Here is a 22,333-nt window from a genome sequence, read left to right on the forward strand (position 1 = left end):
AGTGTGCACTATGTGCTTCGAATATTGTGTGTACTTTTTGTTTTATACAGTTGTCAGCCAGGCATCTAACTATGAAAAAATTACACTCCAAAATACCCCGGGCTTCTGACAAAACAACCCGGGCTTAAGCCCCGTAAGCCACCCCCACGCTCCGCCCCTGTACATGTATGCATCTGTTGGAATGACAATAGAAATACTTGAATCACTGAAAAGAGTAAAAACCTTTTTTTTGATCTTCCTAAAAAACCTACCTAAAAACACTGAAAAAGAAAGCAATTCAATTAAAGTGCAGTGACATGGAAAAGTATTTGTCCACTTCTTGGGTTAATTTTTTGGAATATTTGTCACACCCACATGTTTCAGATCATTAAATAAATGTTAATATTAGTCAAAGCTAACTCAAGTAAATTCAGTGCTGTTTTTAAATGATGAGTTCATCTATTAAGGGGGAAAAAAACCTATCCAACCTATCTGGGCCTGTGTGAAAAACTAATTGTCTCCTAATTCTAGTAACTGTTTTTCCTGCTAGGGAGCAGCACCAGACCTCCACACTAACACCACCATGTTTGCCTGTTGGTATGATATTCTTTTTATGAAACGTGTTCGTTTTATGCCATGTGTAATGGGACTGAAACCTTACAAAAAGTTCAGTTGTTGTCTCGGCAATCCACAGAATATTTTTCCCAAAAGTCTTAGTGATCATCAAGATGTTTTTTTGGTAAATGTGAGACGAGCCTTTGGTTCCTTCATGGTCAGCAGTGGTTTTCACCACACTTGGACAACATAATAGGTTGGATAGTTTTTTTCGCCTTTGATGAATAAAATGAACATTAAAAAACGGCATTTTTGCATTTACTTTCGTTATCTCTGTCTAGTATTAGAATTTGATTGATGAGCTGACAAGTGTAAGTGTGACAAATATGAAAAAAAGGAAGAAGAAAAAACCAAAAAGGGGCCAAATAGCCTACTTTCCACAGCACTGTATGTACGGTCACGTACAGATGATAATGTTTGAAAAACAATGCTAAATTATTCACGTCAACACGAGACCAGTTGTATAAAGCAGGTCTGTTGACAACAACTGTTTATGTCAAGAAAACAGGAGGAGGTGTAAGCTGTATTTTAACACTGACACAAAGACCCAGCAGAGCTAATCACAATGTCTCATCAGCTCCCTTAGCCGCTACGCTAACTGTGGTGGGGGTTGGTTTTATCATGTTTGAAGTCGTGGATCTCCTGCTAGCAAAGTTGTTTATATACAGACTCCAAGTCTCCCTTTTCAGATACACAAGTCTGTTGGGCCAGTGTGCATGTGTCATGTGTTCATGGTGACACAACAGAAATGTGCTGCGGGGCTTTCCAAGAACTGGCTCATGAGACAGCCTCCAGGATGAATCTTCTTAGTGTTGTCTCCAGAGGATGAGCAACAACATAAAACGTTTCAGGATCATTTTATTGGAATTTTGCTGTCTTGTTGTTAAACAGATATTAATCTTTCTATTTCTTTTGCTCAACAATATCTGAGCAGAAATGTTCTACAGTTTAAAAGCCAACCAGTCCATTTTCATTGTAACCTTAATAGTGTGGAAGTGAATAAGAAATTCCGATATTTTGTTTGAGGAAACTTTCAGTAGCTTCCTTTCTTCCCCTTAACTCCTCGTTCGCTCATCTCTTCTGTGTCTCAAGTCACTGTTATGTCACTTTTGCATGCCACTGCAGCACGATCACCGTGCGGGTATTTTGGAAGAAATGACGGAGTGTCTTCATAATTTGCATCTTTTTGCAGCAGCTGATTACAGAGCAAGCATACCTCTCAGCGTTACACAGTGATGGGCAAAGTGACACGCATATGCGCATGCCTATCTGGAATCGCACATGAGGGGAAGAGGCCCCGAGTATTTTTCATGCTGGGATGAGTCACAGTTAAGACTGATACAAAAGTTAGGGATGGAAATTAACACCAGGCTTTCAGATGAACAATAAAAGACGTACAGCTTGGTAGGGTTGTTTGCGGCCCGCTTTTTATTTGTTTTCAATTTATTGCTGTAATATTTTATGCAAACCACAATAGCTGTGACTGAATGACTGGTCACAGACAGCTCGGCACCACTGAAAGTGAAGATACTCAGCAGCTGTCATCGTACAGCAATGGTATATGACAGATGTGGGAGTAATGGAATGAGGATGCATACGCAATAGAAGGACAATCAGATCTCTTATTTCCAGACCACTAAAAGCACAAACCTACCCAGTGGATTTGAATACGGCAGTTTAGGCCTGCCTTTGTCCACACACACAGTATTACAGGCCTGTATGCACTCATAACAATGGTTGGCTCTTTTCAATAGAGAGCGAAAGGAAGAAAAAAAGGATGTGTGTTTTAGCAGGTAGCTCCCTGCTGTCAGCTCCCCCTGACAGACCTGTAGAGCAGGCTTGTCTTTCTTATCTGCTGCCAGCTGGTCTGACAAGAAGTTTGTCTCGCTTACCTCATGTACAGGTGACTCCGCAAGGGTGTGGCCTGAGAAGAGTCTCTTGCTTCATTGCAGAGTTTAAAACAATGATTTTTTTTCTTTCTTTCTTTTAAACTGAGTGAATGGCAGATTACAAAAGCTCAAAAGAAGGGAGTCTTTTGGCTGTAACTGTGCCAAAAAGCTCAATCGTCAGCTCATCAAGAACTACAGCTGCAGCAGTAGGCAGGCAGGTTGACTGAAGTGATAGAGTGAGCCTGAGGAAAGAAAGAAGGCAACACCAGACTTTCCTGTTCAAGAGGGAAACTAATCTCTGTGTCAATAAGAACTGAAAAGAAAAGTAATGACCATGATGGAAGCTGTCCAAACCTCCACCGCTGTCACACCTTAGGTTGGACTGGTGGATTACATGAATATCAGTGAACATGTATAAAATCATAAGACAGTGTCCCCATCACTTCTAGGGGATCATCATATTATTGAGGATCTCACTATAATTTTTACTTCAAAATATAAAGTGGCTTATATACATAAAACTGAGTTAAATAGAATGAATTAAAATTTAGAATAAAAAAAATATATTGATGGGTTCTATTCAGTCAAAGTGGGCAGAATGTTATTTTTAAATAAAAGATCATTTGCATAGTTATCATATATTTATTTTAATCTAGTTTTTGTTTCATAAAATCACAGCAACAGTTGACTCAAGGCGCTTTATATTGTAAGGTAAAGACCTTCCAATAATACAGAGAAAAATCCCATCAATCAGAGTACCCCCTATGAGCAAGCACATCAGCCACAGTGGAAAAGAAAAACTACCTTTTAACAGGAAGGACCTTCTGGCAGAACCAGGCACAGGGAGGGGCAGCAATCTGTTGCCCTGCTTGATGGTAAGGGGAGGGAGACAGGAAAGCCAGAGATTAGTAGTTTTTAAAGGATCTAACTTACATGTTGTTAAAAGTCAACACAATTAAATTCATTTGCTTTTCTTTCACTTCATGTTACCCCCAAGAAGGCAAGAAATTTCACAAATGGACAAGGCACACCTGTGAAGTGAAAACCAATTCAGGTGACTACATTATGAAGCTCATTGAGAGAAAGCCAAGGGTTTGCAGCAGTGTCAACAAAGCAAAGGGCGGTTACTTTAAGGAATCAAAAATATAAGACATATTTAGAGTCATTGTCATTTAATAATATATATATATATATATATATATATATATCCATAGGTCCCTCATCCTATTCATGTAGCCCCTTCCGCCAGGGTTACTTGCGTAGTAGCATTCCAACAACGCCCTGTTTTTGTCTCTTGCCCACCGATGCCTTCTTGTTCCAGTAGCCCACTTTTCGTCAGGGTGCCCTGGTTCCTCAACACCTGACGCAGACCTTGTTGATCCGGGCGACGTCCGAGCCGGCATGCCTTCATATTTATCTGTCTCACTCATGTCTGCGGTAGGCTTGCTTAGCATAGGGGGTCTAGCCTTAGGACCCTTACTGGATACAGACGCCCCAGGCAGGAATCGAACTTGCGATCCTCTGTTCCAAAGGCGTGTAGTCTAACCACTACGCTATCCAGCTGCTGGCGCTGTGAGCAGGGTACTAATCATATATATAAAATCCCAGCACGCCCCTGCAGGCGGTTTATCCTTCAAGCTCGGGTCCTCTACCAGAGCCCTGGGAGCTTGAGGGTCCTGCGCAGTATCTTAGCTGTTCCCAGGACTGCGCTCTTCTGGACAGAGATCTCCGATGTTATTCCCGGGATCTGCTGGAGCCACTCGCCTAGCTTGGGAGTCACCGCACCTAGTGCTCCGATTACCACGGGGACCACCGTTACCTTCACCCTCCACATCCTCTCGAGCTCTTCTCTGAGCCCTTGGTATTTCTCCAGCTTCTCGTTCCTTCTTCCTGATATTGCTGTCATTCGGAACCGCTACATCGATCACTACGGCCGTCTTCTTCTGTTTGTCTACCACCACTATGTCCGGTTGGTTAGCCACCACCATTTTGTCCGTCTGTATCTGGAAGTCCCACAGGATCTTAGCTCGGTCATTCTCTACCACCCTTGGGGGCATCTCCCATTTTGACCTCGGGACTTCCAGGTTATACTCGGCACAGATGTTCCTGTACACTATGCCGGCCACTTGGTTATGGCGTTCCATGTATGCCTTGCCTGCTATATATATATCTATATATATTTTATATTTTATCAACTTTCCTTCTGACGATGCTGTCTGTGTTGAGCGCTCAGTGAATCTGCGTTCGACTACTCCGCCTAGGCTCGACAGTGCAGCCTAGGCGGAGTAGTCGAAACACAGACAGCATCGTCAGAAGGAAGAGCGCAGGGCAAGCTAGCGAGACAGAAGTTAAGCTCTCCTTGCAACATGGACCTCCCCCACCCTCATTCAGATCTGGCGTTTGGAATTATTTTGGTTTTCATGTGACGTATGACCCTGAAGGTAAGCGAGTCATGGACTAAAGTAAAACAGTATGTTGGATGTGCCATGCAATGCTCAATTACATTGGTGGGAGCTAGTGTGTTAGCGCAGTTAGCTCGTTAACATGTTGGCCATCTAGCCCCATGCACGGGGCGATCGGCGGTAGCTCGTTAATGGAGATTTGCCGTGTTGTGGCGTTAAGGTCATTTCAACGAGATTAACCTGAAAGCACTAGTGGGAACACAACGAATATGACTCCACATTTACGCCGACATCATCCTAGTGCAAAGACAAGTGGAAGCAGAAAAAAAACAAGCAAGCATGCTACTAACTTTAGCCGAGTCATTTAGACAGCTGTTAGCACATGATTCTCCTTATGCTGCTGAGAATATAGCCCAGAAGAAGTGGATAGTATAGCTTTTATTTTGGAAAGAGCCATTTCTCTGTAATAAACTCTCTTTTCCAAAGATGAGTGATTCCTCAATCAGATACAGGGCTCGCAATATCGCTAGCCCGACGTCCCGGGGCTAGCGATCTTTTCAGTCGGGCTACCAAAATCTATCTCTTCCCTGCCCGTCGGGCTATTGTAGGAAAAATATATGTCAATGCGTTTGCATTCTTTCAGAAATGTAGCTGGGTAATTATGTCATTGGCATCGGTGAGCCACTGTCAATATGTGACATATTGAAATCGCGTTTGAATTTGCGCTTGTTTTTTTGCTTTCACTTTGCAATCGTGCGAACTGTGTATAGAGAGCGACAGCACTGATCTGTGAGTGATGATAATTTGTGCACCAATTCCTCTGACATCGTCTTATTAATTGTTAGCTTACTATGCAAACATGACAAGTGAAATCTCCCGCAGCAAGCTTAAACATGTGAGAGGTTGATCGCGCAGAGAATCGCTGAGCTTATGTGAGTGCGCGTGTAAAAGCAGCAGGATATATATTTGACTACGATGACCTGGATGACTGAGAACCTTCACAGACAGATATATATTTTAGTTCTGCTGAGCCAAATAAGACAGGTCAGGGTGAAGAAGTGACAGCCAAAGAAAAGCTTACCACAAAACGGAGAAGTTATGACAAATCAGACTATAAGGCAAAAAGAAAGTGCAGCTTTATGGTTTTATGGACAAAAGAATTTCTGTGGCTGCAATATGATGAGCTAAATAACCAGGGCTGCACATAAGTGGTCCGCAGGTGCGCATTCGCTGTCAAAATAAAAAACACGCACAAGGGTTAGGGTTAAATTTAAAAACTGTACTTTTGAGTTAAAATATATATTTATAATTTTAATAAATGACAAATTAAAAAGGCATGAACATTTTTTTGTATCGAAAAAATATCGAACCGAACCGTGAATTTTGTGTATCGTTGCACCCCTAATATATATATATATACTGTATATATGTAAATTCAAACGTGCCCCTGGTACACTTCGCAGAAACACTTTGCCACACACACACACACACTCCTCGTGCCTATGGTACGACAACTTTTCTCCGTGCCCCTGGTACACTGCGCAGAAAAACTTTGCCACACACACACTGCTCGTGCTTATGGTACGACAACTTTTCTCGTGCCTATGGTACGACAACTTTTCTCCGTGCCCCTTCGATACCCAACATCCACAATGACGGCGAAACAACTAGTAGCTCAGTGTTCCAACATTCGAAAGAAGGGACTGCTCTCACAGCTAGAGATTGACGAGGTACAACACAAATGCTACGGCAAGGAGGAGTCAGGACGCCAGGTCAGGGGGGAGATATCATCACCCCCACCCGAGATTGGGTACATAGCCCCAAGTGCGATAGGAGAAGGATCGTTGAGTGCGAGAGGAACTGACCTGAAAAATAGGATCATGGCCAAGCTTGAAACCTGGATCCCCCGTAGCCGGTTACCAAGATTACGTGAAGTACCCTCAGAAGGTCTGCTAGATGATGTTAATGCAGCACTACGGACAATACCTACAACCACGATTACCGACACTAACAAGCTGATCTACAATATGGCAGCAGTGATCAGTGAGATGCTTGGCTACAAGTTGAACAGCGACAAGGGGCAGTACCCTCCATGGAGAAGGAGGCTAGAGGGCAAGATCAAAGTAGCACGGAGGGAGGTTAGCCAACTAACGGAGTTGCAGAAAGGTGCGACAAAGAAGGTGCATAAGAAATACAGCAAGCTGTCCATACCTGAGGCCTTGGAAACTGCCAAGCAAAGACTCACAGCCTTGGCCAGCCGCTTGAGGAGGTACATCAGAGAGATAGAAGGCAGGAGAATAAACCAGCTGTTCTCCATAGAACCAGCAAAGGTGTACTCTCAGTGGCAAGGGAACAATAATAATAAGAGAACAGCACCACCAAGGCTGGAGACGGAGCAATACTGGAAGAGCATATGGGAGAAGAACGCAACCCATAACGGCAATGCTCAGTGGCTCGTGGATCTGAGGGCAGACCACAGCGACCTCCCTGAACAAGGTCCAGTAACCATCACAGTGGCAGATATCCAAGAAAGGGTCTCCAGTATGAAGAGTTGGACAGCACCAGGGCCCAACATGGTTCACGCCTACTGGCTAAAGAAGCTGACTGCACTCCACGAGCGTCTGGCAGCACAAATGAACCAGCTGCTAGTTAACGAGAGACACCCGGAATGGCTAACCGAAGGTCGGACGGTCCTGATCCCCAAGGACCCCAAGAAGGGACCGGTCCCCTCCAACTACCGACCAATAACCTGCCTCAGTACTACATGGAAGCTCCTGTCAGGCATCATATCGGCTAAGATGAACAGGCACATGGGTCAATACATGAGCGGGACACAGAAAGGAATTGGCAAGAATACCAGAGGCGCAAAACACCAGCTACTGGTAGACAGAACAGTCAGCCGAGACTGCAAGACCAGACTGACCAACCTGTGCACTGCCTGGATTGATTACAAGAAGGCCTATGACTCAATGCCCCACAGCTGGATACTGGAATGCCTAGAATTGTACAAGATCAATGGGACCCTAAGAGCCTTCATCAGGAACTCAATGGGGATGTGGCGTACAACACTAGAGGCCAACTCCAAGCCCATAGCACAAGTCACCATCAAGTGCGGGATCTACCAAGGAGATGCTCTGTCCCCACTGCTGTTCTGCATAGGCCTGAACCCCCTCAGTGAGATCATTAACAAGACTGGCTACGGATACCGACTACAGAACGGAGCAGTTGTCAGCCACCTCCTGTACATGGATGACATCAAGCTGTATGCCAAGAGTGAACGAGACATCGATTCACTGATCCACACTACCAGGCTATACAGCAATGACATTGGAATGTCGTTCGGACTGGAGAAGTGTAGTCGGATGGTAACAAAGAGAGGGAAGGTAGTCAGAAGGTAGTCAGAACTGAGGGGATTGAACTACCAGAAGGCAACATTGCAGACATAGAGGACAGTTACAAGTACTTGGGGATCCCACAGGCGAATGGGAACCATGAAGAGGCCGCTAGAAAAGCTGCAACCACCAAGTACCTGCAGAGGGTCAGGCAAGTCCTGAGGAGTCAGCTGAATGGTAAGAACAAGATCCGGGCCATCAACACGTACGCCCTGCCCGTGATCAGGTACCCTGCTGGGGTAATAGGCTGGCCAAAGGAGGAGATAGAAGCCACTGACATAAAGACAAGAATATATATATATATATATATATATATATATATATATATATATATATATATATATATATATATATATATATATATATATATATATATGTGTGTATATATATATATACACACATATACATATATATATATATATATATATACACACATATACATATATATATATATATATACACACATATACATATATATATATATATACATATACATATACATGTACATATATATATACACATATATACATACACATATATATATACACATATATATATACACATATATACATACACATATATATATACACATATATACATACACATATATATATATACACATATATATATATACACATATATATAGGTCCCTCATGTTTGTATTGTTAATACGTAGCTGGAGCAAGCTCCCAGGCCTCAGGACCTGAGCTTGAAGGATTGACCGCCCGCAGGGGCGAGTGGGGAATTTATATATATATATATATTAAATTCATATATTTAATGTGTTCTGTATGTATCTACAACGTAGGAAGTAGTAAAAAATAAAGAAAAAACATTAACTTAGAAGGTGTGTTTCTCTTTAGCCTGCCCTTGGCCCTTGGAAGCACACTATAAAGACAAAGGCTTGTTTTGAGTGAGGCTTGATCAAGCACATTTTTAGCGTTGAACTGAAGAACAATGAGGCTCTGCAGCTGGAGTCAGGGGTGGGAGGCCAGCCAGGTGGAGCTCCAGTGCAAGAAGTTTTTTTCCTAAGCTTTCCATGTCAGGCAGATTAAAACTATCCGTGGATAAAAACGCCCCCCGAGGGAGACATGTAAATGCGAGTCCCACCGGAAAAATACACTTTTACACTTCTACCAAAGCACTGTAGGCAGTGTTCAACATGGAGGAGAGATAAGTGACCGGTAAAAGCCCCTGTGACGTTGCCAGTGAGGTGGGGAAGGCTTTTTTTTTTTCTTTTTGAGATTCAAATCCAAACTGACATCATGTTGCTCCTGCCTGTTTGAACTGGTAGATAAAGAAGATAAACTGACACATTTTAAACAATACAATAACGTTTTCTTCCTGCACCTGTCAGCCAGGAACTGGTGCGCATACACACACAGCACAACAATACAAGGACAGAACATTGTGAATACAAAGAGTAGCTTATATCCAACAAATGAAAAACCGCAGCACACAATTAATTTCAGTGGACTGCCCTAACATGTGTGTTCTGTGCAGTTCATTCATTTTGATTTTTTAGCATAAAGCTCCGAACATTACATGTAAAACATGGAGTGGAAGTAAAGCGAATGAATTTGAGTGTGTTGACTTTTAACAACAAGTACCTTGGATCCTTTATAAAATGTATATATTATTATTAGATTATCGATCTTGGAAAGAGATGAGAATACCATCATGTAAATGTTTGTATCGTTAATACGTAGCTGGAGCTAGCCTTCGGTTGGCTTGGCATAAATACTAGAATTAAAGGTATAAGGAAAGGGCAACATCGCCTCAGGACAAGAAGGTCCTGGTTTTGGGTTCTTTCCAGGTACTCCAGTTTCCGCCCACAGTCCCACAGCACGTTAGGTTAATGGCTGACTTAACTGACCGTAGTACCGGTTGTACCCAGCCTCCTGCTGGGGTACGGGATAGGCTCATGCCCAACCATAGCCATGAGTTGGATAAGTGGAGCAAAATGGATGGGTGGTGGTATAGTGTACAGTCTAATGTAAAGCGTCTTAGATCCTCCCCTCAAACCTGGTTAAATGACTCTATATATACGAGATTTACGTCTTATCTGTCATCAATTTGAGAGGAGGTGGAAAAAAGATAAGCTTCGGGTATCCCTCTACATTTTACGTAGCTGCCGCACTATATATCAGGACGCTTTTTTGTCCGACATCATTGCGACTAATAGCCATAACCCCCGGGCCCTGTTTAAAATGTTCAATTCTGCCATCAATCCTTGCCCTGATAAACTAGACTTTGCCTCCCCAGCTCTCTGTGAGCAATTTTTCAATTATTTTATGAGGAAAATCTCACTTCTAAAAACCCCACTCTCTCATCTGTTGTGGTGAATCCTCTTCCTCCTGGTGGATCTCCGTCCAACTTCTACCAGTTTGAACCAATCTCACTTTCTGCTTTTAAAAGTTTAATTAATCGAGAAGTTCGAACTCTGCTCGGCTCACCGAGGTGACCGTAGTGCGAAGAGTGAAAAAGAGCCACAATCGTGCCTATCCCTGAGATCTCCACTACAGCTCAGATGGTGAGGTGGGTGGGCATGGTTGGGGTGGGGGTTGTGTTTGTGAAAAGATTTCGTATTAATTCAAAATTAAAGTTCATCCCCTCACTCGCTAGATCTATTTGTTTAATCCAAAGTTTGCATATGTATTGCATATGAACACTGAACATTTTCAGAATGCACTAAAAGAAACGATTTTGAGTGTCTTATTATCAGTAGTTATTATATATTATTAGGCATGGATTTTAGTGCTCGTATTTGAATGATCTTTAATTGCTTTGATATTCCTGGTTTAATCTGCTTTACACTGGTGTAATTACCTCAGTCTTTTATTGTCTGAAAGCAGTCAAGACTCAGAGTTTCTGTTTGTGCTTTAGTGTTTGTGAGATTTGACCCGGCCAATAATAATTTATAAATTTGTGTATTTTCGCAGTGCATTTAGGAAGGTGGGGTTATTATTTCAGAGTCCCCTGTCTTCATGCTAAGTTAAGCTGCTGCTGATCAGCCTTAAGAGTGGTGCTGTCTCTTCCATGAAGAAAATTATTATGACTATTGGGGAAAACGTTGAATTATACCTCAAATCTACTTTAGAGTGTTTGGAAAGTGTGGGAATTCTGTTTTAATGTCTCAGAAACAAAAAAAACAAATGTGTGCAGGCGTGTGGGTGTAAGTGTGTATGTGTGTGCGCACTGCAGGAGGTAAAGGGGTTAACGCCCCTCCTCTCCCACTGAAGCACAAGATTCTCACACCCAAAACATTCAGCTGATCTTAAGCATCTGCCATCTGCTTAGATAACAGAAATACAGTCTTTATATAAAAAACACATTTGACTGAATTCATACATTACAATACGTGAGTCCACAACATACACAGAAGGGGAGGCACAATCGTCACAGCCCTGCTGCTATCATGGGCAATTAACGGTCCACAGCTCTAGCTCACAGGGTTTTTGCTGTTTCAAATCTTTCCCCTACTTAGGTGGAGGGGGGGGGGGGGGGTGATGGTGTTCCTCCTGCTTTATGGGGCCTATTTAAAAGCCCAGAGGTGCCACTCCTGGTCACTCCCAGGTTTTCTTCTTGAATTGGCTCCTGGCTGTTTTACACCTCCAGGAGGGACTATTATCCTGTCAAGGGGCTACTTCTCACAGCAGTGCGATGCTTCACCCCGTGAAAATCACACCCTTCTGCTTTTTTTGTTTTTTGGGGGGTTTTTTTTTGGTCTGTACCACATGGAGTTCACACACGGGTCTGACTTGAATTTACTGAGTCGCCATGAAAAGGCCCTACAAAAATAAGGCCTAAAAAGAGGAAACAGAAGTGAAAGGTGGCGATGACTTGTGAGTGGCCTAGGCATTAATCTGATAGGCAGTTAGACAGTTATTGGTGTATTAACATTTATAATGTCACACTTTAAAAAAAAAATTCACACTGTAATAGGTAGACACTTTACTGATGCCACAAGGGTTATTATAGTAATTATAGTGTTACAGCTGCAGGATAAAAAGAATACAATTACTGCAATAACAATATATTGATTGTCATTCTGTTGATGAGGTAACCTTGAAAAACAGTTCTGAAAACAGGTCTGGTATGCCAACAGTGATATTTCAGACTTCAGTGGTAAACGTGACCTACTGTTCCTAAGAGATGAAGGTGCAAGTAGATATGAGGAAGTGAAAATACTTTTAGGAAAAGGGTGTAGATCTTTATTTTACACACACACACACACACACACAGTCCATCTTATACACATATACAACTGTTGCCTTATAGGCTTTTGTTTTCTCACAGAGATTATATTCAAAAGCAGTTCATGGAAAAAAAAAACGATGAGCCAACAAAGAACAGGACGTGGTGTACATTTGAATCACTTGTAGAAACTGATGCGTGGACCCAAAAGTTTGTGAGTAGTGCTGCCCCCTAGTGGTAAAACTAAACAACTAAAACTTTTAAAGATGAGCAAATGCTACCAATATCTATGTAATTAATGAATATTGGTTTGTTATATTCTATTAATTTTTTTTTTTTTGGGGGGGGGGCAAAAACAAATACACAAAAGAGTGTGCTAATGGCGCCAAAATACACAAACTTGTATCATTTGTGGAATTCTAAGTGTATAAAAAAACTATAAGATTAAATATTATTTTTATGATCTTACATTACAAGTTACATTTCAAGTTAAAGAATTTGACTTTTTAGGTTTAAACAAGTAGTCAAGACCAGTGTTTTATTTATTTTAAATTAATCATGTAACACAGTACAACATTATGACACCATTATCCTTGAAAGCAAAACATTAAGAAATGCAATGTATATAAAATACACCTAAGATGTATTAACACAAACAAGGAAGAGGCTAAAAGAAAAACATGGTGAATGACCTCAGGTGTTCCTGTATGACATGTGCTTCATTGGCACTTTGAAAGAATCTCCTGACAGCTTTTGTAGACTTTCACCAAGCAGTTCAGCCTTGGCTTTGAACTCTAAAGGGAAAAAAATAGAGTTAATTAAAAACAGGTTCCTATGAATGACACCACATCAACAGCCCTGCAGGTAATCAAGTCACTAAACAGGCTCTTGAGATATGTTCATCCTCACCTGAAACAATGGCACAACACTTGACACTGCATCGGGCTCTGAGGGGTCCTTCAACAGTACACAGAGGTAGTAGATGATCTGATGCTGAAATAAAAGCATTAGACGTTAATCCAATCTTCCGTGGCAAACTGTAGAATAACTACATGAGAAAATGTCAACATGTCACACAAGTACAGAGGCACAGGTTCACCAACACACCATGTAAATAGCTTCATTGATGACAATATCCTTGATCTTGCTCATCTCAATGAAAGTGGTTATCTCGCGGCCCGAGGCATAGCTGGAGGACACCTGGATGCCTAAGGAGCCAATGACGAGAAGGGACTCGTGGTCTACCTTCACAAAGTGGATGTGAAGCATCATGCCAACAAGGGTGACAAGAATAGCGCCAGACAGAACGGCAGTGTTCTGCAAGAGAGGAAAAGTATTAAATTAAAAATAATCATTGTAAATTAAAATTTTTTTGCATGATGCCAATTTGCAGGATACTAATGGTGTGGCATCCAGTCTATTCTGAGTCCAACAGAAGAGGAAGAGGAAATGCTGATAGAGAGATATCCTAGTGAATGGATCAGCAAACAATGGCCGATGCACCTGAAAAGTGACTTTTATCACCCACTCCCGGAAAGAAACCACGCTCAGTTGGAAAGAACAGAAATGATGTGAAACAAAACAACAGTAAACATCCAACTACTTTTTCATCACTGGAAAAGTCTCAAAGTGTATATATATTTATTCTTATTCTTACTCTTCCTACATTTATTGTTGTTATTTTGCACTGAATGGAACTGGAGCCTCGTCATCTCGTCTCTCTATATACTGTACTGTAAATAGCAGAGATGACAATAAAGTTTACTTTAAATGATCACACTGGACGCTCATGTAACAAGCACAGCTTTGAACACAAAGAACCCAGAGCCATTTAAAAAAAAAAATGCTGCAAAATTACTGCACTAACTAAAAAAGTGCATCGTCTCGATCTTAGACAGGGCGACTAGATTGAGACTTTCTTGTAAAATACTGGCCCCTTGTGGTGGGAATTAGTGTTCAATTTTACAAATTCTGATTACAACAAGTATCTTTAAGAAAGAAAGAAAGAAAGAAAGAACTGTATTCTGCCTTCTTTTTGCTGCTCCGTTTAGGGGTCACCATAGCAGATCATCTGTCTCTATCAAACCCTATCCCGCCTATGTCACACCAATCCTCTTCATGTAAATCCATTAATCTTCTCTATGGTCTTCCTCATTTCCTCCTGCCTGCCAGCTCCATATTCAACATCCTTTATCTGATATATATGGTGGTGGTGGTGGTTACCACTGTTCTCTTACAGCAAGAGGGTACCACCACCCTCCATCTGGAGGGGGCCTTACTGTGTGGAGTATGAATGTTCTCCCCATATCAGCGTGGGTTCTCTCCGGGTACTCAGACTTCCTCCCACAGTCCAAAAACATGCAATTAGTTGGGTTAGGTTAATTGGTGATTCTAAATTGCTCAGAGGTGTGAATATGAGAGCGAGTGGTTGTCTGTCTGTCTGTGTTAGCCCTACGACAGACTGCGGACCTATCCAGCACCCCCTGCGGCACTGAATTGGAAAAGTGGAAGCGAATGAATGGATTGATTGATGGATGCGTCCGGGTCATGGTAGTCAAGGTAGCTTGGAAATATCACAGTGTCTCTGTAAACATCAGTCTATGGACACTCCTGCCTGACCGTCATCATCGCAAACAAGAAGGGGCTCAGAGCAGATCCCTGATGCAATCCCACTCCACCTTGAAGCCACCTACGGCTCCTACTGCACACCTCACCACTGTCTCGCTGTCCTCAGAAACTTTGCACCTCAACCCCACAGTGAGAAGGATTTGTCAGTAAATCTGCATCACTTTGGTCTCGCCTTCATCATCTTACCTGGGTGAAGAAGAACACTGCATATGCCAGAAGCCACACGGAGCAGGTGTATACCATCACTTTGCCCATGGACACTTTTGGGGAGCTGATAATGAACTCCCTGCAAAAGCTGGAGTGACTCTGACAGTCCAGAGAGATTGGTTTACCGCTAATGTCAGTGAAGGCTTCGTCTTCCATGACGACTGAACAGCGAAACGAGGTGAATGAGCATAAAAGACGAGTGATGACCTTTGTATGGTGTCAACGCGGTTACCCTGTCAAGTTAGCATCGAGCTAGCATTAGTTGTTAACTGCAAATAGACAGGGTCAGCAGCACATTAAGACAGGCGGTGATAAATTTATAATGATGACGAAAAAAGAAAGCTCCTTAAAGTAATATGCTTTAAATGAATTAAAAGGGAAAAATAGCTAAAGAGCTGAATTAAAGAGTCAACTACAACTGTAGTGGTGCCACAATCCATCCCCACTCATGTGGCTGCACTGTTTTTCTACACCGGGGTGTCCAGAAAGGGTGGGGGGCTCTCGCATACACAAAAGCAAAAGACCGCGAAAAAACTCGTTCATAAAACAACTAAATGTACTTTAATGCATAGAACAACTTGTAAGTGTAACATTTATTATTCTTCGTTTGATATCAACGAGATGCGTGTCAGTTTCAGCTTCTGTCTCCGTCTCAGCTTGTGCCTACGGCCCACGCTGGTGTAGAACAAAAGCAGACCCTATAGTCGCTGGAAAAAGCAAAGCATTCTGGGCAACGATTGATTTTTCGTCGATATCTCCGTCAATAACTCAAGCTGGTCCACAGCTTTCGTCAAACAGTCTGTAAAAGTCAAATACGGGGTATACGTTGGTGTATGTGCCATAAACAGGTTACAAACAGCTCGTCTTTAGTAAGCGCTTTTCCATGTCACTTGCAAGGCCTTCGTTTCCCAAAATGCTTTGTGCTTCCGTGACTTTTGACCTCTGGATAAAAACAAGCCGATCAGCTGATGTAAAAGCAGCAACATCTACAGGGGTCTGACACAATAACAGCTTGCTAACTTTGCCCCCCCTCCAGCGTCAGCTCTCCGTGGCATTCGGCGGTATGGTGTTAGGTAGTGTACGTGTCCACTTTTAGACTGTGTCGATTCAGCAGGTTATTTAACGAGACAGCCGTCGGACTGGTAGCAACTGTTAGGTCAGTCGACTCAAAAGAAGGTTGTTTGTTTCAGGAGTGTCTCTTTGTGTGAATGCTGTTAGCTAATGACTCTTTACTACTGAGTTTGAATGCCTGTTTTTAGGCATTTTTAATGTATAGAACAGTGTGGGATACTCTCATGTAGAAAGTTAGCGTTACCAGAACAAGAAAACAGATGCCGGCCAGCTATTGTTAGCTACAGAGCTGTTGTGTCAAAAGGTAAACAAACTAGTCCGAGTTTTGTGTGTTTAATTTTGCTGTTTTAATAAACTGAATATCCCCATTAAAAAGTAAGGAGAGAGAAAAGGGGCATGGATTGCTATCGTTTTGTTGACGGTACTGCTCATGAGTGAATTTGTTTTTGGTTTTTTTTCAGTATTTCAACAAAACAGGTTATCTGACATCTGGTTATATAGATTCACAAGACGGTGCCATAACCTTGTGCCCTCTCCTGCAGTGCTTTTGCCGTCCCAATTACCCACAGTAATCCTTTATACTTGTTTTCACACCAGGGGATTCCTGACCTCACAGGTTTGAGATGAGTGGTCAAGGTCCAGCTGTAAACAAAGGAATGAGCACCATCCTGGTCTGTCAGGAGAGCTATGCCTGTGGGGGCTCGGACGAGGCTGTGTTTGAATGCGATGAGTGTGGCAGCTTGCAGTGTGCCCGCTGTGAACTGGAGCTACATCGGCAGGAGCGCATGAGGAATCACGACCGGGTTCGGGTCGCCTCGGGCCACGTTCCTTTCTGTGACTCCTGCAAAGGGGATGGCAGCTGCTCTGGAAGACTCAGAGCGGTGGTCCGCTGCCAGGGCTGTAAGATCAACCTGTGTTTGGATTGCCAAAAACGCACCCACGGGGGAGTCAACAAGAGGAAACACCCTCTGGTATCTTACCCACCTGCCAAAGCTCCTCAAGAGAACAGTGTCAGTGCTGGGGAGAGTGAAATGGAAATCCTCAAATCTAAACTGGAGAAGGTGCGCAGCTTCCTGCTAGTGGATGAGAAGGAGGAAATGCAGGTAAGCACTTGTTGAGGTACTCGGCGTTTGATGGTGTTTTATTAATGATGCGTTACAACGATTGAGCTGATCTTGTCTGCATTCTCAGGTGAAGGATGAGGAGGACTTTGTCAGCAGACTGGGTTGTAGTCCAGATGAGCTTCTCAAGGTGGTCTCCATTTTTGGGAACACTGGTGAGGGAAAATCCTACACCCTGAACCATACGTTCTTTCTTGGGAGAGAAGTGTTCAAGACGTCTCCCACTCAGGAGTCCTGCACTGTGGGTGTTTGGGCAGCTATGGACCCTCTGCATCGGCTTGTAGTCATCGATACAGAGGGACTGCTTGGAGCTGGTATGAAATTATTGATTTACTTAATATTATGAAACAAACGGGGGTAGAAGCAGGCAGGCATTCATGATTCTTTTTTTTTCTTTTTTTTAAACTCATCAGGGGCTAATCAGGGTCAGAGAACTCGGCTGCTCCTCAAGGTCCTGGCTATCTCTGATGTGGTAATCTACCGGACACACGCTGACCGTCTCCATGACGATCTCTTCAAGTTCCTTGGTGATGCATCAGATGCCTACCTGAAACATTTCACTAGAGAATTAAAGGCAACTACCAATCGCTGTGGTCTTGATGTACCGTTGTCCACCCTGGGCCCCGCGGTGATCATCTTCCACGAGACTGTCCACACCAATCTACTAGGATCAGGTACATCAAAGAAGTTTGTCTCATCTCAGTGTTTTTCAAAGATAAGCACACAAACCACTGCCTCAATACTTTGTCTCCATCTGTATGTGTACCCCGAATTTAGACGCGCCCTCAGAATCTGCTGAGCGCCTTATCCAGGAGCGTTTCAGGAAGCTGGGCTTATTTCCGGAAGCATTCAGCTCCATCCAGTACCGTGGGACTCGAACCTACAACCCTCCCACGGACTTCAGTGGTTTGCTCCGCAGCCTGGAGCAGCAGCTGGACAACAATACGACACGCTCGCCACGATCTGCCAGTGTCATCTTCAAGGCCCTGCAGGTAGCTGTGCTTACATTTAAGTATGTTTTGGCATAGCCAATGGAAATGTTTATACCTTTCCCATCTCCACCTGGGGCCTTCTTTCAGGCCCTGAGTGAGCGCTTCAGTGGGGAGATTCCAGATGAACATATGACCAGTAACTCCTTCTTTCCAGATGAATACTTTACCTGCTCCAGCATCTGCCTCAGTTGTGGGTGCGTGTCCCTGCTTTGCTAAAAAAAATATCAAAAATACTTTAAATCAGATTTCTACAGCATCATCACTGCCAGTACCTTTTACTTTTACTTATTTATAAAACTTGCTGACTTGCTGGGCACCAACTTTCAGGTCAGGCTGTAAGAGGAGCATGAATCACCTAAAGGAAGGTCTTGACCATGAAGCCAAACATCGCTGCCGGTACTCTGCACAGTACGACAACCGCATCTACACATGCAAGGCAAGTACAAATATACATCTACGCCACATTTGAAGTATACCTGCTTGACAAGGTTCTGAGCAACTGTGCTGAACTTCTCAGGCCTGCTACGAAAGGGGAAAGGAAGTCATAGTGGTTCCCAAAACGACGGCCTCGTCTGACTCGCCGTGGTTTGGCTTGGCCATCTACGCTTGGTCAGGGTGAGTCCTGCGAGTATAGAATGATTTTTCATAAATATCTTCATATGTCCCTTTAAAGTTTATGAAAAATTGAGCACAGTTGATATAAAAAGTGTGTGGCACCTCTGGAATCTTTCCTCCCTGTGTTGAAACTGAGATGGTTTTGTCTTTTTACAGGTATGTCATTGAGTGTCCCAACTGTTCAGTGATCTACAGAAGCAGGCAGTACTGGTATGGAAACCAGGACCCAGTGGAAACAGTGGTCAGAACAGAAATCCAGCACATCTGGCCTGGGGTAAGGCCACGGTGAATTCACTTAAACCACTGAAATCTAAAAGCTCAGTTTTTGTTTTCTTTGAGTCATATGAATTTGGCCACTATGAGGCGAGTGGCTTATACTTTATGTAAATATCCAGAAAAGTAACGTCGCATGTTCTCCTGGAACATGTTGATCTAAGCATAATTAGTCACAAGTCTGAATATAGCAGTGCAAACGCCAGCTGGTAAGGCAGGCATTGTATTTCTGTCAGCACTGTTGTCAGTATTTAGTGATAATTGTGAGGGACGCTTGTATAAACACAACTTCTATGGCGTACTGTAATTATGTGTTTTTACACCGTTCTTTGCAGTCTGATGGCTTTTTGAAAGACAACAACAACGCTGCTCAGAGGTTGTTGGACGGAGTCAAATACATTTCTCAGTCTGTGTCTGAACTCAGCGTCAAGCCTGCCAAAGCGGTCACTTCCTGGCTCACTGACCAAATTGCTCCTGCCTACTGGAAACCCAATTCCCTCATCCTGGTATGCAACCAATATTTAGCTAACTATATATAAGGAATCACAGGCCCAGAATGTGTAGTTGTGAATGAAACATCACTTGTGTAACTAAAACATTTTCTTGGTGATAGCCCATGTTCCTGTTATGTTCCTGTTATGTTCCTGTTATGCCGATAAATCGCATTACTTATTATTGTGCCGTAGAAATGTCATAAATGTGGGGAGGAGTTCCAGCCCAACGACACCAAGCACCACTGCCGTGCCTGCGGAGAGGGCTTCTGTGACGCCTGCTCCTCCAAAACCCGGCCGGTCCCTGAGAGGGGCTGGGGTCTTGCGCCTGTTAGGGTCTGTGATGCGTGTTTCCACAACAGAGGAATTCCAACTGGTACACAAATGAGTCTCTCTGTGGGAGTTTAAGAGTGCGGTATTGTTTGCCGGGCTGGTTCAGGCGGTTTTAATGTTCACAACATGATATGATTTGATGTGTGCATGTTGTAGAGTTGCTGGACGCTGCGTTGGAGGAGGAGGGAGGCACCCTGATAGCGAGGAAGGTTGGAGAGGCTGTCCAGAACACTTTGGGGGCTGTAGTTGGTGCCATCGATATACCTCTTGGTAAGCATAGGATCTAAAAAATAATATAGCGAGCAAGAGAAACAACTTTAAAAAAAAAAAGAGTGAGAGAAATAAAAACTTTTTTTCCAGGCCTAGTGAAGGACGCAGCTCGGCCGGCCTACTGGGTGCCAGATCAGGACATCCACTCTTGTTGCGAGTGCCAAAGGGAGTTCTCACCACGTCTCTCCATCCACCACTGTCGCGCCTGTGGGCAGGGCGTGTGCGATGACTGCTCCCAGGAGCGGCGCCCCGTGCCGTCCCGTGGATGGGACCACCCCGTGAGGGTCTGCAACGGCTGCAACCAGAAAACAGGGGAACTCTAGCAGGACTCAATGGAGCAATTAAAGATGCCAGCGTTTGTGGAAACTGGAATCTGCGACATCTTGAGTCTAACAGGTTTCATTGGGGGTATTTTTGTTTTTCTGGATGCCTCTAGACTGTACAGGTGGGACTCGTTTATTATTTGTTAGTGCTGGCCTCATGTAACATCAGTCCATCGATCGCTTTTCTCTTTAATATGCCTATAATTTACACTGTGAAGACAGGCCAGAGCAAGGCTTGAATATTATAAGGACAGGAGAGAAAAAGAACAGAGAGATGATCAAAGTGAGTTTTGTACAAGCTTGCTTACAAATGACTTCAGGTAAATTTCCATGTTGCTCTGTAGATCCGTTCAGATTTGTATTCTTGCACACTAATCCCTGCACACCCTCTACGTGATATGCTAGTACCATTAGCTCCCTTTTGCCTGGTTTGGAGCTACATATTTAAGCCTTTTAAAAAATACAAGTACTGACCTGTTTTTTCTTTTTCATAGCATTTCCAGGTAATCATGTCTTATTAGTTCTAAAATGGTTTGTGCAGGTGACCTGGATGTAATATTTAGGACCAGCTTTAGATAGAACACCTCAAAAGTCATCAACCACATTGAATTCTGATCCCTTTCTTTTGAAATACTGAGGTAGATTACCTCTAATTCACCCCTGCTAGAGCTACTTTTCTTTCGTTTTGGCTTCACAGGGACTATATTAGATCATTATATCGGAAGCCACTGATGTACTGTAGCAGCAAGATGCATTCCAACATATATAATTCGTAATTACTACTTAAATAGTCCCATTGATTATTTGTGGTTGTTTGTGAATTTGAATGGGCAGATTTAAAACAAACAAAAACAAGAACAGCCTTAATAATGCTGTCCATGTTAACTGTTTGAATTCTACTTAGTATGCACAGTACATATATGGGAAAAATGTTTACTTTAATAGGGAATTTTTTTTTTAATTGCCTCATTTTATTTTTAAATGTCATAACTGCGTATCAGGACAAATCTGACTAAGGTGGGATTCAATGCAACAGAAACTGCTTTATAGTGGCTGGATCACAGTAGGGACTTAACACAGTTGAGGTTTCAAACCATGTTTGGGGCTGGCCCCTCAAAACAGAGATCATTAGTAAGAGTAGTCTTTTACTGTCAGCTCAGGCTGCGTCGCTCTTCTTTGTCAGCAACTATCAAGGTTGCTTGTATTTCAACAGGACTGTACAGAGTATCTGACTCGATTACTATTAAATGAAGATGACACTTGATGCATTCAGGCTTTCTAATGAATATCTTGGTATTATGAGATTTGACTGTGTAAGATTTTTTTTTGTTTGTTTCTTGTTAACGAACTGGAAGAGTTGGTTTGCTTGTGATCAATCAGATAAGCTGAAATAACAGACTTCAACATGAATAATAGATTTATCCTGTCTCAAACAGAGATCAATGACTATAGATATCACATGGAACCAATCAATACCTTGTATTTATGTATGCTCATACATATGTATTAAACAGTGGAATCTTAAGGTGTCTGTG

The 22,333-nt window shown here is 42.8% G+C and overlaps 2 protein-coding genes across 7 annotated transcripts; one reads left to right on the top strand and one right to left on the bottom strand.

The window, feature by feature from the left end:
- Nucleotides 1-12,977: 12,977 nt before the first annotated feature.
- Nucleotides 12,978-15,465, bottom strand: pigh (phosphatidylinositol glycan anchor biosynthesis, class H). Its single transcript, XM_026143640.2, has 4 exons — nucleotides 15,289-15,465; nucleotides 13,582-13,791; nucleotides 13,384-13,467; nucleotides 12,978-13,268 (listed from the first exon to the last, which is right to left on the bottom strand). Exons 1-4 carry the CDS (start codon nucleotides 15,463-15,465, stop codon nucleotides 13,194-13,196), a joined length of 546 nt encoding a protein of 181 aa, XP_025999425.1. The 3' UTR covers nucleotides 12,978-13,193.
- zfyve1 (zinc finger, FYVE domain containing 1) lies at nucleotides 15,348-22,323 on the top strand. 6 transcript variants are annotated; one of them, XM_026143634.2, is made up of 13 exons: nucleotides 15,348-15,487; nucleotides 16,978-17,483; nucleotides 17,572-17,815; nucleotides 17,915-18,175; nucleotides 18,279-18,493; nucleotides 18,581-18,687; nucleotides 18,821-18,929; nucleotides 19,011-19,108; nucleotides 19,265-19,382; nucleotides 19,717-19,887; nucleotides 20,068-20,248; nucleotides 20,362-20,475; nucleotides 20,566-22,323. In XM_026143634.2, exons 2-13 carry the CDS (start codon nucleotides 17,004-17,006, stop codon nucleotides 20,796-20,798), a joined length of 2,331 nt encoding a protein of 776 aa, XP_025999419.1. In that variant the 5' UTR covers nucleotides 15,348-15,487; nucleotides 16,978-17,003; the 3' UTR covers nucleotides 20,799-22,323. The 6 variants fall into 6 exon arrangements, with proteins under 6 accessions (XP_025999419.1, XP_025999416.1, XP_025999417.1 ...); XM_026143631.2 differs by lacking the exon at nucleotides 15,348-15,487 and adding an exon at nucleotides 16,248-16,387; XM_026143632.2 differs by lacking the exon at nucleotides 15,348-15,487 and adding an exon at nucleotides 16,256-16,382.
- Nucleotides 22,324-22,333: the final 10 nt, after the last annotated feature.

Source organism: Astatotilapia calliptera, chromosome 15 (assembly GCF_964374335.1).
Source record: "Astatotilapia calliptera chromosome 15, fAstCal68.1, whole genome shotgun sequence".
NCBI classification, from domain to species: Eukaryota; Metazoa; Chordata; class Actinopteri; order Cichliformes; family Cichlidae; genus Astatotilapia; species Astatotilapia calliptera.